Genomic DNA, 17,765 nt, shown 5'->3' with positions numbered 1-17,765 from the left:
GGAAGGTTTTGCTACATACAAAGTATCCATGTGCAGAGCGCATTAGGTTGCCACATATTACTGACAGAGAACTTTCCCAGTGAATTTTCCCAGTGATTATGCATTACATCATTGTTCTAGCAATTATGCAGACACATCATTATTGCAGTTATGCAGACAAATCATTATTCTAATAATTGTTCAATTTACTATATTAACCCCATCCCACCCCGCCAAAAGATTCTTCTGGTTGATGTCCCTATTGATAAGATAGCTTACAATGGGTTCTACTGCAGCAGAGAAATGCTGCAGGGAGAATGCAAATTACAAGGGATTATAATATAATAAAAAGGAAATGTATGTGGCCATATCACTATTAATACATTGAAAGAACACTATATAATGTCTGTTAAAGGAAAAACTACATGGTGATTATAAAAGTCAAGCATGACTATAAGATGGATCCTATAGTCTAAATATGTTTTACCTATGAATTTTTTGATAGATAAAATGATAGATAGATAGATAGATAGATAGATAGATAGATAGATAGATAGATAGATAGATAGATAGATATAGATAGATAGATAGATAGATAGAATTTTTATTAAAGAGGTTTTCAATAGAATAAAAACAATACAATTTGGAATTGATAAATTATAAAAAAGATAGCAAAACGTGAGAAGAAAGTAAAAAAGGAAATACAGTATTCCTTGATTTATGACCACAAGCAAATTTCTGTTGCTAAGTGAAACATTGTTAAGTGAGTTTGCTGCATTTTACAACCTTGCCATAGTTGTTAAGAAAATCACTGCAGTTTCTAAATTAGTCAAACTATTGTTAAGTGAATCTGACTTTGCTTGTCAGAAGGCTACAAAAGGGGATCACATGACCCCAGGACACTACAACCATCATAAATATTGCCAAGCATCTGAATTTTTATTGCAATGACCATGGGGATATTACTATGGTTGTTAGTGTGAAAACTGGTCTTGTCACTTTTTTCAGTGCCGTTGTCACTTTGAACAGTCACTAAATGAACTATTGTAAATCGAGGGCAACCTATAAAGTAAAAGGTGGGGAGGGGAAGGGAAGGGAAGAGAGGAGAGGAGAAATAATGGCTTCCAATTTTCTTAGCAACAGCTATATGTGCATTTATATTTCACCGTCTCTCTAAGGTTACATCATAATTTCCTTCTTTCATTTGCTACCTTTTCTAATCATTAAATCTATAAATCACCAATAGCTGAAATTCAACAAATCAGGAAGGAACTGAGTTGGGTAAGTCTGATGACTCTGATCATGCATAAGTATTCCTTCTCACATTTCTTTTCTAGCATGCCAGAGAGAGTTTGTTAAAAGAGACAAGTCCCTAAAAATGTTGATGGACTGGATACATGTGCAAGAGCAACCTGAGGCTATACTTCCGGTGTCTTGCTAAATGGAGCAAGGTGAATGACCACTTGGGCAAAGGCCTCTTTAGTAGTGACATCGTATTAATGGATAATCACTTTAGATGGCTGTTTCAGTGTTGAATTATGGTTTTCGCATATTAGAATATCATTCAGGCATTTTAGTATATTATGGAAAAATTACAAATATAGTTTTGCTTTTGTTATTTTCTTTTTTGCTAAAATAAATAATTGTAATAATGTTTACTATTATTGCTATTAATTATTGCTGTTTTGAGCAGATTTGGACCCCACTAGGGAATTGTAGTTGCTGAAATGTTTAGAAATGGCATCAGTGAATGTCTGGGCAGCATTAGTCACAGAATCATAGAGCTGGAAGGGACCTTGGAGGTCTTCTAGTTCAACCCCATCAAATGGTTGTCCAGCCTATTTTTGGAAACCTTCAGCGATAGAGCACCCACAACCTCAGGAGGCAAGCTATTCCATTGATTAATTGTTCTTACTGTCAGAAAATTCTTCCTTACTTCTAAGTTGAATCTCTCTTTAACAAGCGTCTGCCCATTACTTCTTCTCTTGCTCTCTGGTGCCTTAGAGCAGGGCTTTTCAACTCACGTTACATGTACCACTGGTAGTACTTCAGCACCTGGCAGGTGGTATGCATATGACAGGTTGAAAAGCATTGTAAAAAAAGGGTAAAAGTGGATGAACTGAAGTGGTGGCAGCGCCAAAGAGGCCTGGAGAAGAGTCATCTGGAGCTGTGGTGTTGCCGGGACTCTGCTGAGAGCCCAGTATTGGCATGCACAGCTCCAACTGATTGAAGCTTCCAGTGTACCCAAAAGAGAAAAGGAGGAGGAGGGGGGAGAGAGGAGAGAATATAAAAGGAGGAGGGGGGAGAGTATATAAAAGGAGGAAGAGGGGGAGAGAAGAGAGGATATAAAAGGAGGGGGGAGAGAGGAGAGGATATAAAAGGAGGAGGGGGAGACAAGAGAGGTTATAAAAGAAGGAGTAAAATCGGTACTTTTTTCCTTTTTTAAAAATGGTTTGTAACATTTTATTAAATTATAGAATAAAATACAAAAATACAAAAGCAAATAGTAGGAAACAGTGGGGAGGAAAAAGGGAAAGAAAAGTGAGCGGGAGAAGAGAAAAAGAAAAGAAAAGGTATTGACTTGGAGCTTCCTCTATTGCAGTAGAATGAAGCATTAACATCAAACCTCAACTTTTTACTTTTCCATAATAGTATAAACTAGCCATTTCTATAACAAAAAATCAATCTAATCAGTAAAGTCCAAAATTCCCCTTTTTTAAGTCATCAAGTTTTTGACACCTTTCTAAGCATTGGTGGTACTCGAATATTGTCATGATCTAAAAGTGGTACAATCTGTGAAAAGGTTGAAAAGCCCTGCCTTAGAGAATACATCAATCCCATTTTCTTTGTGACATGCCCCCCATGTACTGGAAGACAATTATTATGTCCCCTCCAATCCTTCTCTTTCATAAGCTAGATATACCAAGCTTCCATACCTCAACCATTCATCATATGATTTAGCCTTCAGGCCCTTTATCATCTTTATTGTTTTTCTCCGCACACTTTCCAGGGTCTCGACATTTTTTTTTGTATCATGGTGACCAGGATTGGACACAATATTCTAAGTGTGGTCTCACTAAATGACACTATCACTTCTCATTGTTCTGACGCCATCTCTCTGTTGATGCAGCCAAGGACTGCATTGGCTTTTTTGGCAGTAGTTTCAGCTGCTCAGCACATTCATCTGTAGCCTATAAGGCTACTTTAGATCATGCTTTTATAAAATTTCCTTTCTAGTAAAAATATTTGTTCTTCCTAGGCAAAATCCTGATTTTTTTTCAGGAAATAGCAAGTTGTTTGCTTTGTTTATTTAAACTATTATTCTAAATAATTATTTAGAATAGTTCCATGTAATTATTTATTCTAAATAAATAATAATTAGAATAATTAATATTCTAAACAAGATCCCATATATTCTATCTTTTGAGCTTGATTTAGTCTAAATGAAAGGCATTGTGCAAATGTTTGCTCTATTGTGTATCTCTTTTCCTGCAATCCCCAATTGAGAAAATGTTTTCAATAATGGGATGTTCAAGCTGGCTTTAGTACGGATCATGGCATCTGTAATTATATTGCAAACCTACATTGGATTATGGGAAAATATCAAGAATATCAAAATAACATATACACCTGCTTTATTGACTACAAGAAAGGCTTTGTGTCAATCGTGACAAGCAATGGAGAGCTTAGAAGATCTGGGGGGACAACACATTTGGACAAGTTGGGGTAGCCACTTATATTGAAAGATACTATGCAACACCACATCCATTGATGGCTTCAGAGTAGGAAAAGAAATATAGTGAGGTTGCATTCTTCCATCGTTCTTATTCAGCCTATATACTATAGTGATCATGAGGAAGCTAGAACTTGAAAATTAAAAAAATTAGAGTAAATATTGAAGGAAGGAACATTAGCAATCTTTGATATACTGACAACACAATTCTCTTAAGAAGCAAAAAAAGGCTGAAACATCTGATCAAAAGGATTAAAAAAGAAAGTGAGAAATTTGGCCTTTTTTTGAACCTCAAAAAGACCAAGCTCATGATCACTGTGAGAAATGGAAATATTAAAATACCAATTGATGGTGAAGAAATCAAATGCATTTTCCTAGAATCGTACATTGATCAAAGCAGCGAAAGCATGAAATTGCAAATCCAACATCAGCCAGAGCATAGAACAATGAGAGAAGCCAAGCATTCTCAAAAAAAGTGGAGAGAGCTAATCCATAAAATCACTAAGAATCTGACACAGTTGAATGGATACCGGTAGCATCTTTATCCATGTCCACTAAATGGCAGTGGAACTCCAAAACATTAAAAGAATTTTTGTAGCGTTAAAATAGTCCTCAACTTATGACTGGTCTCTTAGCAACTGTTTAAAGTTATGACAGGTAATCAGGTTCTGAAGTTCTGATGTCACCCTTCCCCATGCAGTCACATGACATTGCATTTCAGGCACTCAGCAACCCACTCACATTTACAGTCATTTGCAGCATCCTGCAGTCAAATGATCATGATTTACAAAAATTTTGCCAAAAAAAAGCAGGTTTTTGCAAAAATGTCCCATAGCGAACAATGGCTTCTCTTAATGCCCATGGATTTACTTAATAACTATGGTGCAAAAAAAATCGTAAAATCATATCACTCATATGATGAGACATTTTACTACCTTCACAACTTACGACCGTAATGGGCAGACTCCAGTACATAAATCAAGGACTACTTGTAATCAATTCATAATTGCAAACTAATTACATATGTGTGTGTGTGTGTGTGTGTGTGTGTGTATGTGTATATGTGTATATGTATATATGTGTATATATATATATGTAATTGAAATGTACATCTGTTTTAAGAAGCCTTTAATATTGCATTCAAATACGTAAATCCTGAGCCTTTATAATTATATTTCCACACCAATCTATAAATAAAAATGTAAATGTTCGTTTGTTCACAATCTTAAATCTCCAAAAGCTCTTCACTGATTGCTTTGAAATTTTGACACAACGTTGCATTCGAATACGCGCGTGTTTTTATATACCTATATTATATAGATGTCACACCTGTGACAGGTAAAAACATGCTTTTTTTGAAAAACAGTGCCATCTGTTGGACGTAAAAGCAACACACACTTTTACCAGACTAAGCCACAGCAACGCGTGGCCAGGTACAGCTAGTAATGCATATAATTCATGCTTAGATGAAGACAACTGTAATGTTTTAAGAGAAGCAGTTGTTACATTTCTGTATCACTCCTAAAGTATGTAGTTGTACTGGTTCAGAAAGTCTTTTTATATTTTCTGAATTTGATTCACATGTATCTTTAGAACAATCTGCATCCAGATATAGGCAGTATAAGATGCAGTGCAGCATGACATGAGATTGCAGATGCTTCTGATTGTAAAGCTTCAAGGCTGATTTGATTTTTTTTCACTCTGTTTCTCAGAACTGACTCTTGCCATCTCTTTTTTCATACGATAATGGCATGAAATATTATATGAGCTGGATCCAGGCTTCCATAGTAACCAATGGCTATAGCATAGATCCAAGTCATTAAGGGCAGTGTGTATCAGGCAGCTGAATTTCTTGCATACAACATATCTTGGTTTTAATCCTAAGGTAATAGAATCTCTGGAATCCTAAGGTAATAGAATCTCTGGAATCCTAAGGTAATAGAATCTCTGGAATAACAACATTCTCTTTACCATATTAATGGATGTCTTCAATGATGCTCACCTGGCTAGGAGATGCTATGAGGAGAAGACAAAAGAGAGATATCCTCAATGCTTTTCTTTAGCCTAATGCCCGATTGCAGTGAATTTGAGAGCAGTGAATTTGAAACAGATAGCAACTATGTCTTCCAGGATGCCATTATGTCTAGCTATATTAAACTCCTGTTCTTACATTGATACATGACCATTGTTTGAGGCATGACCATTGTTTGAGAGAGATGCTAAGCAGTGTAATAGTCAAGAAAACAAAGATACAACAAATCAATCAGAAGTCTCACTTGAGCAACAAATGACCAGCTGTTTCCAAAGGTCATAAGATTCAATTTTTAGAACAAACATATTTAGATTGGTCTATAGATTCTAGAATAAAAAGTAGCTCATATCATACATTTGTGCTTACTTCAAAATAAACGAAAACTTTTTATTTCAACATACACTATAATACATTGAAATATTATTAAAACCTAATAACTATTGATAATTTTAAAGGACTTGAACCACCTGTGATCAGCTGAGAGGATTCTCCTTACTCCTGAATTAGAAAATTTGTTTTAAAACAAATATTTGGTACATAGAAAGTGCATTTCAAATAGCAATGAATATGGCCATTTTTGTATTCCATATACATATAAAACCACAGAGTTCTTCAAATGTATAATTGTTGAAAAAAAGAGACACATAATATACATATTTTAATTACATTAACATTCTTAAATGTTTTATCTCAAATTAGATATTCTAACCTGAGTATGTACTGTAAGTTAAAACTAAAGGCACATATCCTGTAGTCTTTCCTGAGCATTGTTTCATGCCATATTACTTCAGATAAATAGAATTCATGCAAAGAGTCCTTCTCGCAATATGCAGAGATGATATTAAAATGCCAAACTGGAGAAATGATAAAAGGCATCTACTAATATATTGGGGAGAGAGGGAAGATTGCCTACAACTGATTGCTTTTTATCTGTGTTAACAGAGAGCATAGATAAGCAAGCCTATGGTGTATAGTAGACATGTCAAACTTGCAACGTGACATTGCGCAACGTATCGGGATGGTTTTGCCATTGCCGGCAATGGGGTGGGCGCAGCTTCCGGATGACGCGTCTGGCCCACGGGCCGGCAGTTTGACACCCCTGATGTATAGTCTTTGCCCAGGGTACCTGTGTCAGTGAGATGAGCGACATAAAAATTTAATAATAAATAAATAAAATTTACATCTTTGACTTGGTGAAGGTGACTCAGGCAATGCCTGTAGCTGCCCATGGCTGGGTAGGGAGTGATGGTGGAAGAGGAGCTACAGTTGATAGTTAACAGTGACTGGTGGAAAGAGAGTCTGGCTGGGAAAAGATACAGGGAATAGAAGCTCTTTGTAAACATGAACCCAAGGACAAAAAAGGCAATCTGATATTTAGGCTGGGTCAATATTTGACTGGATTTCCCAACTGGAATACTCACTGAAAGACAAGCATCTTGAACAGGGTGATGTAATGATATAAATTATTATAATGGAACACAAGGATGTCACATTGCATCATTTGCTTCAACGAGTGATGGCTTACTGTGTCACTGTCCCTGCCTCTACAGATACCCATGAACTGAAACTTAAAGTAAAACAGTTTAAGCAATCACATATTACTAAAAGCAAATGTAGGCTCTGGGCTCTGTATAAACACAGTATTCTAAACATGTTCACCATCCTACAACACTGCAAAGGTATGTTAGCATTTGTTTACAAATAACAATTTTTGGTTTATTTGTCAAAAACATACTGTCAAGTCAGTCAGTCAAATCCTCTTCACATTTTGTAAGGCTATACTTATCTTCATGTCACAAAAAATACCAGCTGTGATCCTATCTGACAGTGATTCATAACTTCTCTGTCTGTGTGCAGCAAAATTTTCTGTGATACACATAAAAAAGGGGTGGGCTGTGATTGCATGGTTGCAATACAATCATGACTTTTTGGACACATAGACACGCACACCAGAAGTGCCTTGCACAGGTGCTTTAGTGACTTGGAGAAAATTGCTTCATAATGTGAATCTTGAACCCAGTGAATCTCTTCTCCAAGGTTTGCATAAGCGTCATTGCAAAATAGGGATTTGAAACACAGTGTGAGTCTTCTTTGCACTGAATGAATTCAAAATACAGAAATCATCTGATATATAATTTGACCTCATAGTTTTTTTCTTCTTTTTATAAAAATAAGCCAACTCTGCTGTAGGTAATTCTCATATGCAAAGTAATATACACAGTAATTTGTGGACATCATTATTTGCTGAAACAAAATATTTGGCTTTTTGTATACTTATTAGGTTATTATAATTATAATAAATAATTACAAAAATAAAAAAATAAGAAACAAAGCAATACATTTACAAATATAAATTTGAAATCTATCCTAGAAATTCTTTATATTTATAAATAGTGATAATGTATAATTGATTCATTTTACTATTTTAATATATATCCCATTTTCTGCTACATTAGGATTGCATCTGGCTTTTGAAAAATATGTGAAAATTTCTTACTTTATCCAAGAACAATGAAAGAGTGGATCCACCATTTGTTAATAGCCAGAACTGATTCTCATTTGAGATGCTACAATGCCATCTGTTTCTACTTCAATTGAGAAAAACAATGCCATAATGGCATTTTCATAAATTAATGTTTAAATTGTATAAGACTAAATAATGAAAAAAATAGAATCACTAGGGACTAGAAATACTAAAATAGAAAGTGAACTATGAGAAAATGTTTCTGTAGAATTAAATTTCATCTTCTGACTCCTGTTCTCGCTCACAGGTTTTCAGCAATCCGATTTCCATGGATGGGACTTGCATTATTTTGGTACGAACCACCCTGGAGAAGAAAAGTTACAAGAACAATTCATGCAAACCATCACACATTCTAAGCTAATCAATGATTAAGTAGAGGAATAGTTATTTTTACATAAGATGGCACACTGAATGCAAAAACCAACTCTACTATTCCATCTGTTTTTACAATATTTAGCCTTCTTTTTCCAAAGTTGTTCTTATTATACCAGTATTATTGTGTGGCCAATAAATTATATGGATGGATAGACGCACTCTTCATTCTTAATGTTTAACATCACTAGGGTATTATGTCCAGTGACATCCAGTTAATATATTATAATCTGTGTCATGTAGATCTATGATATATGAAATCCAATGCATGGCTTAATCTGCTGTCTCGATATGTTTTTGTCCTTTGATTTTGTCCTTATATTCTAATCTCAAAGAAGTACAACCTGTTGGGAATATTAGATTATAAAACAACAAAAATAATAGGCAAAATCAAAGTATTAAATAGTAAGGTCTTCCAAACCTGTGTGCTGAGCTGAATGACTACATAGATATCAAAATAAAAAAGCTAACTAAAAGAATCTCAGTAAGAAATTAAAGAGTTGACATTCTTCCAGCACTAGTATGAACAGCTTTTATATAACTGTGTATATAATTGTATACACAGTTTTATGTATACAACTGTACATATGCAATTTGTTTGCAATTTCTATGCAGGCATCAAGGAACAATTGTGTATTTCAAAAGTTATAGGTTGAATGCCATTGCATCTGTAAACTACTATAATTTTTCATTCCTATCCAATTGGAGTACCTATTTTTGAATAAATGGAGATTTTAAATAAAGTGTGAAATTCTTGACATTTAAGTGAAGTTCTTTAGAATACCAATAATATTCACTTACCAGCTGATTAGAATATAATTGACTGCCATGATAAGAAGTATAATTGCATAATGCCAGCAATAGCACATGGTGAGAAACATGATATTACTGTGATCCACTTGGTTCCATTCTGGACTTCCACTTGGAGGGTAAAGGACAAATCCAATCTGTAAAAAAAAGAAAAGGGCATTAGAAATACTGGGATTACCTCTCTCCAATTACTGTATATCTGCTTTTCAATAAGATCTGGTAGGGTTCCATGCTTCAGGGCCCATCTCTTAAACTAGTGCTTTCCAAACTTTTTCCTTTATTAAACAAAACTGCCTATCAGAAAGTCCTTATTTAAATGTCCCAGTTGTGATTGGATAATGGGTTTGTGTGTCATTACCCAAAGAAAAGCACATTTTACCCAATTTGGGATAATATACTCAGATTTGGGGAGCTGTTGGAGAGCGGCTATCTCAGTCATGAGGGGTCAAACTGGTAATTAGTTTGGAGTCATTAAGTAAACACAAGAGGCAAGGCCTGACTTCTTGAATGTTGTTGGATTTTATCTAGTCTTTCTCAGGGGCAAACTGCCGTCTGATAAGATTCCTGTGAAATTAGCATAGAACAATAAAATATCTAGTTTACACTTTACACATGTGGTCTGGTCATTCATACCTAACATGCCTTTTCTCAAGCTGGTTTACCCTGTGTAATAGCATCCCCCTCCAGATCCACATGCCCCCAAATTTTCCTGCTTTTAGGTAATGCTTTGAAGACCCAGGCATTGGGTCAGGAGGATTTGTAGAGCTATCTGGGGTGGCTGTTTCAAATCTTGAATTGCCTTTGGTGAAAACTGCTTTGTGTCCAATTATATTTTAAGTTCGTTTCTTTTTTAGTTATCATCCTACATTGTTTTAGAAAGGATGGCTATATAAATTGCCATGAATACATACAGTTATAAAATTTCCTTTCTGCTTTGTGTGTTCTTTATTATAGCTTAAGGCTGAGGTAGGCTACATTTCTTTGGTTGACATCCTTTTTTCCCATATAGTCAGTAGTGCTGAAGCATTCTTGACTATCTTAAAAATACGCTTGCTGACCTTATTAGGGACTAAAGAGACAGGTCAAGGTAGTTGGGATGATGATAAGCAGGGGACGATGGTCCGAGATGAAGAACTTGTTTTGGACAGGGGAAAGTGTGAATCAGGTATTACATACCAGTCATGCAATATTTACAATAATGCAGAGTAATCTCCAATATCATTACACTGCAGTCACCTTAGCAGATAAAGAGAAGCAGAGACAGGTTGAAGCAGTGAATAAGCTGGTATCCAGTAAGTGTTCAGCAGCTATTTGGAGAATCTCATTTGCTGATCCTGGTTCTAATCTCAAAAGATTTTTTTTAAATGCATCAAGAAGAAAAAAATATATATTTACTCACCTGCCAGAACCAACTTCCTTGCAATATGCAAAGACTTGTTCGGAACATCTCAAGAACAATGCTATTGTGGAAAAAGACTTCCAAGAATATGCAGATGGCACCTCCAAAGATAGTTATTAAAAGTAACTGATGAACATGAAAATCTAACATGGAACGCCCATGGATGTGATAATAAAATAGAAAACCTGTTGAAAGGGAATGAGAAGTCAACTACTTTTTATTCTGCAGGTTTCATACATGATTGCTGCTAAAAAACCTTTGGGTTTTGTGTCATGCAAACTACCGGTATGTATTTAATTCCAAAGAGTCTTAGCAGGTTATATAAAAAACCTTTGGAAGCTGTTATTGCCACCACAGGAATTATAAAGTACAAGTGCCTTGAGTCATGATGTTCTTATTTTGAATGTTTAAACATATATAGGATGTATGCATTCAAATTTGCAGAAGGATGTTGTATTTAACTTTGTATAACGTTTAATAAATAAATAAACAAACAAATAAATAACACAATCTATTTACTTGAGCCATATTCTTTAAGCAGATGCTAGATAATGTAATTCAGGACTGCTACTGTGGAAGATTTTCGGTTGTTTACATGATTAATATATTAAACAACATCCTTTAAAGTACTTACTATACAGTGATTTTTGTTTCATCTCTTTAAACATAATTTATCCTCAGATAGTAATGTTAAATTATTTCAAACATAATGAATTCTTAATCTCTTTAAATAAAACAAATCTTCCACTTTGCATGTATCACTAATAAATAGATGCTTATTAAAACATGCTTATTAATTCATTATTTCATAGTCTTTAAATATCTATTTTTGTTCCCTATTTCTGTTTCCTTTCTCATATTGATTACATGACATAGTTACCTTAATAGATAAATTTAGTCTATTCTTTTTCATTTGGGTTCAGAAAACTTTTCTACATAAACAGTGCAGTGAAATACCATAAGCTCACCTTCCACAAAAACAGCAAGTGAGAGCATCATTCGGTCTAAGGCCTCAGGTAATATATTTGTGCTGTGAGTCACAATGTCCACTAGTCCTGAGATGCCATAGAAGAGGTACATGGTTGCATGCTGCCAATTCATTAAGTAATTCCACTGCTTTTTTTCATAATTATATAGCTTCAAATGAGGTCCATCAGGAACAAACTGCTCTGCCATCATACCTGTATAAAATAACAAAGGGATACGCAGGCAACCTTTTTTTTTTTGCTATTATGCAAAAAAAATAATCAAATTATTATTTTATCTAATGGATATTAAGCTGCTTCCAGCTAAGAGTGCTACTGTGCAATAGGCCTGCTTCAGAAATAAAATTTAAGTGGCTCCATAAATAACATATTTTATTTGTAAAACTTCTCACATTCTCTTATCATATCCTCCATATTTTTTCTTACCATGTATAAAATCATATAGAGAAAAAATGACACTGCAAAACATACTTCACTGGTAGTGGTCTGTCTGGAAACATTCATACTCTATTTTGCACATTTTCATTTTTTGAAATAAATGTCACAACATCTCCAGTTCTATGCAATACCTATAATGTGAACAAATCACAGACCATAGCACCAAGTCTGTGAAATTCATTGCATGCTTATATTTATAAAGTGTATTTCATGTTTAAATTACATTGACAGGAGTCACCCAAGATATTTTGCTATAGTATTCCTAAAATATTTGGATGGTCACCTGAATCTTATGTCAGCTATAATGGTGAACTAACATCAGTGGAAGAGGTTGGTTGTGGAGGTGCTGGATGGACTATGTGGCAAAGTTCTATTTTCCAACAGATAGGGACAGTTGGATAAGCCCAAGAGAAATGGTCAAGGCTTGCCACTGGTTTCACCACATATATCCTTGACCAAAGATTACTACACTCCTTCTATCTGGGATGGTCATCCTCTTTCACTGAGCACACAGCTTCAGGAGGGATGAAAATGGAACTATGAGTGAGGAAGAGGATACCCACCTAGCTAGCCAGATCAATTGAATCAACCATGGCAATCAATGGGATGACAGATGCCACAGACAGATCACCCTCACATCTATACCGTTGCTTTACCCTGCCTAATTGTAGGGACATTGGCTACCAAGAACTGGGATAAGAATGGAACTATGCTTTGTAACTAAGACAATCTCTAAGTTCACAGATCATTTTATGTAATGATTTTTTTACTTATTGTTTTTGAATAAACCACAACCAGCTGAATTCATTCATCATGCCAAGCAATACTCATCTGAGAATGGAGGTTGCTTCATCTCTAAATGTAACTAACTGTTATCTGTGTGTGGGTACTAGCATGGGTGAACAATGGCCTTGGGAAGCACGTGAAATAAATTTTACTGCCCTAATTAGTCAAAATATCACTGGAAAAGCCACCAATAGACCCAACATGTAGACTCTGACCACTTCCATAGTGGGAAGCCTCTGTTTTAAAAAGAGAATGTTCTGGTAAAAACCTTGGGGAGACTTAGGTGTGACCATCTCTTGTTGATGAGCACCTCAGTATCCTTTTGGTGGATTACCACTGTTTCGGCCCAACCCCAAACTCCCATGGCAAACATTCCCCAACTGTCTACCTTATGGACCAATCTAACAGATGCCACCCTCAACTGAACTGCCCCAGGTGGACCTACTACTTAGCAAGAAGATGGAATGTATAAGTTATTGGACTCTTGTTTGTATGTTGAATAGAATTGTTAGACTGTAATCTGTATTAGAAATTATTACAAATCATGCTTACTTATTTTTTGATAAGAAAATGGATCGTATTTTTAAATCTCATATTTTAAGAGTTGCACTTTTGAGAGTTTGGAAAAAGTATTCTTGTAAGGTAAATTTAAAAATTCCAATGTGGGCTATTCCGGAACATGCCATACAAGGAATTGTAAGGGGTGTAAAATTAGAAGGAATTGTTTATAAAGATCTACTTATGTTAAGAGGACAGGACTGGCAAATTAAATCATTGGATGAGTTAAGACAGGATAAGGTACTCCAGTCCTGGCTCTTATATTGTCAGTTGGTTGATAGATGGCATATAGATAAAAAATTGGGTTTAACTTTAGAAGATGTGAACTTGATAAAACAGATTAAAGATCAAAGTAGAGCCCATATTAGGAGAATATATAGTGTTTTGATAGAAATTGATTCGGAAACAGAACTAGTTAAAGATTGTATGATTAAATGGGCACAAAATATTCAAGAACCAATAATGTTAGAAACTTGGGAAGTAATTTGGGTAAGAAATGTCAAGTTCACCCAAGCACAGAATTTAAGGGAAAACTTTTATAAAATGTTTTATAGATGGCATTTGGATCCCCAAAAATTGTCTTGCATGTATCCGAATTTGCAACCAAAATGTTGGAGATGTGATAATATGGATGCAACTTATTATCATATTTGGTGGACATGTAGAGATGTTAAAGCCTTTTGGATTAAGATTTGGTGGAATATCCAACAGATTTTTAAGAAAAAGATAAAATTCACACCGCAGTTATTTCTATTGAGTATTATGGATAATTTGGATCAAAAAGAAATGAAATTGATGTTGTATTGTATAACAGCAGCAAGGACATTAGTTGCTCAAAATTGGAAAAAGAAGACGTTACCAACTATGGATGATTGGAGACAGAAGGTATCGTATTTTGCGGAGATGGCAAAAATATCCGCATACCTGAAGGATCATTCTCAGGAGAAATTTATCTCAATATGGAGAAGATGGATAGATTATATTTAGAGAAAATATGAACTGAATAATTATCATGTAGCTTTTGATTAAAAAAATTTTTTTATATACATATATACACAAAAACAAATATTGTTATATTTATAAAATTTGTATGAATTTTAATGTTATTTTAGAGTCACAGTAAGTTTATACTAGTGTGTTGTAATAATGAGTAGCTTTGGATAGAATTGGATTATTGTGTGCTTACTTCCTGGTTCAGCTCTGGGAAGTCCTGGGGGGGGAGGGGGGAAAGGGAATAGATAGATGTATATAAATTGATGTTTTGTAGATTTATATGTGATTTTTTGAGGAGGTGCCCGGTGGATACCCCAACTGCACCAGACGGGATGGTTGAGAGAGGAAGGGAAGTAGGTAGAGAAGGAGGAAGGAGGAGAGGTTGTAGGTTTGGGGGGAGGAAGGTGTGGAAAGTGAAAGAGGGGGGTGCAGGGGGGGGACACCGGACACTTCCATGAATGTATTGAGTAGTGTTATTTTCTTGGTTGATATTGTGATTAAATGCATCATATTTATGTTATTGTTTTTAATTGAAAAATCAATAAAAAATTAAAAAAAAGAGAAATTATTACAAATCAAGGGCATTTAAAATAACATAATGCTGTTTTGCTTCTCTATACTATGCTTGCGCAGGAACCTCCATTAGCCCAAGGCAAGAAGTACACGTACAGAAAGATAAAGAAAATTAATTGGTTAAAATAACACTACAAAATTAAAGGGGGGGGGTATGGCTTTCCTTTTACATGTTGCTGCCTGTATGTGTAGAGGAAATATATCCAGCTTCTTCGGAAACCTGGACAGCTGCCATGGACACAAGCTGGTTTGGAGAGATCTTTGGTGATTGGCGAAGGGAAAATTTTCTGGTTATGTTAGCATTTAGAGGTCTTTTGGTTTTGCCATCTTTGATTCCTGTTATCCAAAGAACAGTTACTTCTACCATCTCAGGGATGAAGGTCATAGCATCCTCTGTAAGTAGTGATAAACCCCATAAGCTAGCCAAGGTCCTGATTATCACCATAATAACAAAGGAATATACATCATTGGTCATCAAGTAACAGAAAGCATTTTGTTACAAAAATAAAGGGGGGAATGAAGGGTTCTGGAACAAAGGGAAATTGTTTTGTCTAACTGTTGCTTTCTTGCTTTTTGTAATAAGCTTTTGCACGAGGGAAATCTCATGCAAGCTTGGGAAACATGCACATGGATGGGATATACTGAAGAAGGGAATAAGGGAGTGTACAGGAATGATTGATGTCTTCTTTATGATGTAATGGTTCTGTTGTCTGATTTTCATTGGCTAACAAGTTTATAAAGCAATGCTACCAACTTTCTATGGTGTGGCACTTCTGCCAGTGTTCGTAACTCTGCCAGTGTTCCAGATTGTTGGCCACCCAGCTGTTAAGTCCTGGGAATAATGGCGCTTGAGACGACTCATCTTCAACAAGTCTTTATTGTTTGCTCACTCTACGAACAACCAGAGCAGAGGCACGCAGGCCTCTATTTATACCCTCTGATCCCTGGGCAAGTTCAACCAATCATGAGGTGGGCTTTTCCCGCCTTGCGCATGCGCACAAGGCCGGCGCCGCTCAGTCTGGTCCCGGGCAGCTTCTGCAAATGCCCGGGACTCTTGCAACGTCCCGAGCCTGCAAGATGCAGGCTCAGGACACAACACCAGCTGATTAATTTGATCAAATAAAGTGCTGCTTGATCAAGAAGTCTCCGCTTGGGTTATCTGATTAGATTGATATGGTATCTCAAGTTTAAGTAAGGGACTGGGACCTTACAATATGGTCATTTTCTCCTTGAAAGATCTAACTCTTTCTTGGAGTTCTACATTATGTATATTAGAATTTTTATTAATTTTAGAGATAAAATGTTAAAATATAAAATTACAAAAAGGGAAAAGTAGAAAGGAGGGTCAATGGGAAAAGTTCAAAAAGTAGCATACAAAAAATTAACAAATACAACATAAAGAAAAAAGGTTACTTGTAACTCTCTTCGATACAGCTACAATTATATAATAAAATAATCTCTGCTTTCAGTTTGACAAAAAAGCTAAGATATAAAAGATATTCATACCTAACCATCAAATAACAACCCCAATATATAATAATATCCTACTCTAAATAAAGTTATAGCCAAAATGCATTATAATAACAATTACAAATGAGATGTATATTTCTTAAAAAGATTAAGGTACAAAATAAACAGGCTAGTTATTCAGTTTTGTCACTGAATCTGATCTGCGTGCAGAGAAACAACATTCAACACTAGATAGAATCCCAAAGGTGCTTTTTCAAGAGGTAACTAAACTTTCTTTGTTTTTCCTTGAAGAAGTTTCATTTCTCATCTGTCAAAAGAGAAAATATGTGCCTTAGCTTTTCTAGGACAGAAAGGCCTAGGCAGTTAAAGTTAGGCCTCATGTAAAAAGATTGTACTGAACCAAAGTTCTTACTGTAGCTTATTTCATAATGCTAAATAAATATTTGGAATCTAAGGTGACGTTTGCTTAATAGAATTTTGCAAAGTTGCTTGTTTCAAATGTATATTTAGAACATACACGTTGAATCCATGGGAAATAAGGAACTGAAAGTAACAAATGGGTGCAAGTTTCAAATGTACACAGGTATATGTGGAAAGACATGGTCAACAGAAAGTACAAGGAACAGAATTTGGTAATGCAAGCTCAGCTGGTCATCTGTGGAAAGGTATAAAAGTTTGGGAGTGGTCCTGGTTCATGGCCACATGGCCTCTAGCCGTCACTGTCATGACGGTTAGTCCAATGTTGGTCCTCATTGCAATGGGTTGTTGATGTGTGTTCTAAATTCAATAAAATGAACCTCTGAATTCTAAAGTGAGACTTTTGTGATGTGCTGCCTTTGTTTTTGCTGGATTTTTCCCCTGGCACATCCAAGAAGCTTGTTCAGAACTCTTGAAAAAGCACCTTTGGGACAATCATGAGCTGGATGATTGAGAATCTCCATAAACACTAGATAGAATCTACTATACTACACACTACTATAAATAGCTTCAACTTTAATATTTTTTTAAAATCCATTTTTCTTTTAAAGGTACTTTAAATCATAATTATACTTATTTAGAATAATATTTTTTTAAAAAAAATATAAACTTACCAATAAGAGCAAAGACAACCT

The 17,765-nt window shown here is 35.2% G+C and overlaps 1 protein-coding gene across 1 annotated transcript in view; it reads right to left on the bottom strand.

The window, feature by feature from the left end:
* Positions 1–6,121: 6,121 nt before the first annotated feature.
* LOC107299520 (transmembrane protein 45B) overlaps positions 6,122–17,765 on the bottom strand; it is a 17,445-nt gene continuing 5,801 nt past the window's right edge. The window contains exons 2-6 of the mRNA XM_015828881.1: positions 17,745–17,763; positions 11,818–12,030; positions 10,850–11,034; positions 9,442–9,587; positions 6,122–8,572 (exon numbers count right to left, since the gene is read on the bottom strand). Of these exons, the coding sequence (XP_015684367.1) occupies positions 8,479–8,572; positions 9,442–9,587; positions 10,850–11,034; positions 11,818–12,030; positions 17,745–17,763 (657 nt within the window). The 3' untranslated portion in view covers positions 6,122–8,478. The remainder of the gene's footprint in view (positions 8,573–9,441; positions 9,588–10,849; positions 11,035–11,817; positions 12,031–17,744; positions 17,764–17,765) is intronic.

This window comes from Protobothrops mucrosquamatus, unplaced genomic scaffold, assembly GCF_001527695.2.
Source record: "Protobothrops mucrosquamatus isolate PMUCROS unplaced genomic scaffold, P.Mucros_1.0 scaffold5057, whole genome shotgun sequence".
NCBI lineage: Eukaryota > Metazoa > Chordata > Lepidosauria > Squamata > Viperidae > Protobothrops > Protobothrops mucrosquamatus.
This window is presented reverse-complemented; position numbering and strand designations above follow the sequence as displayed.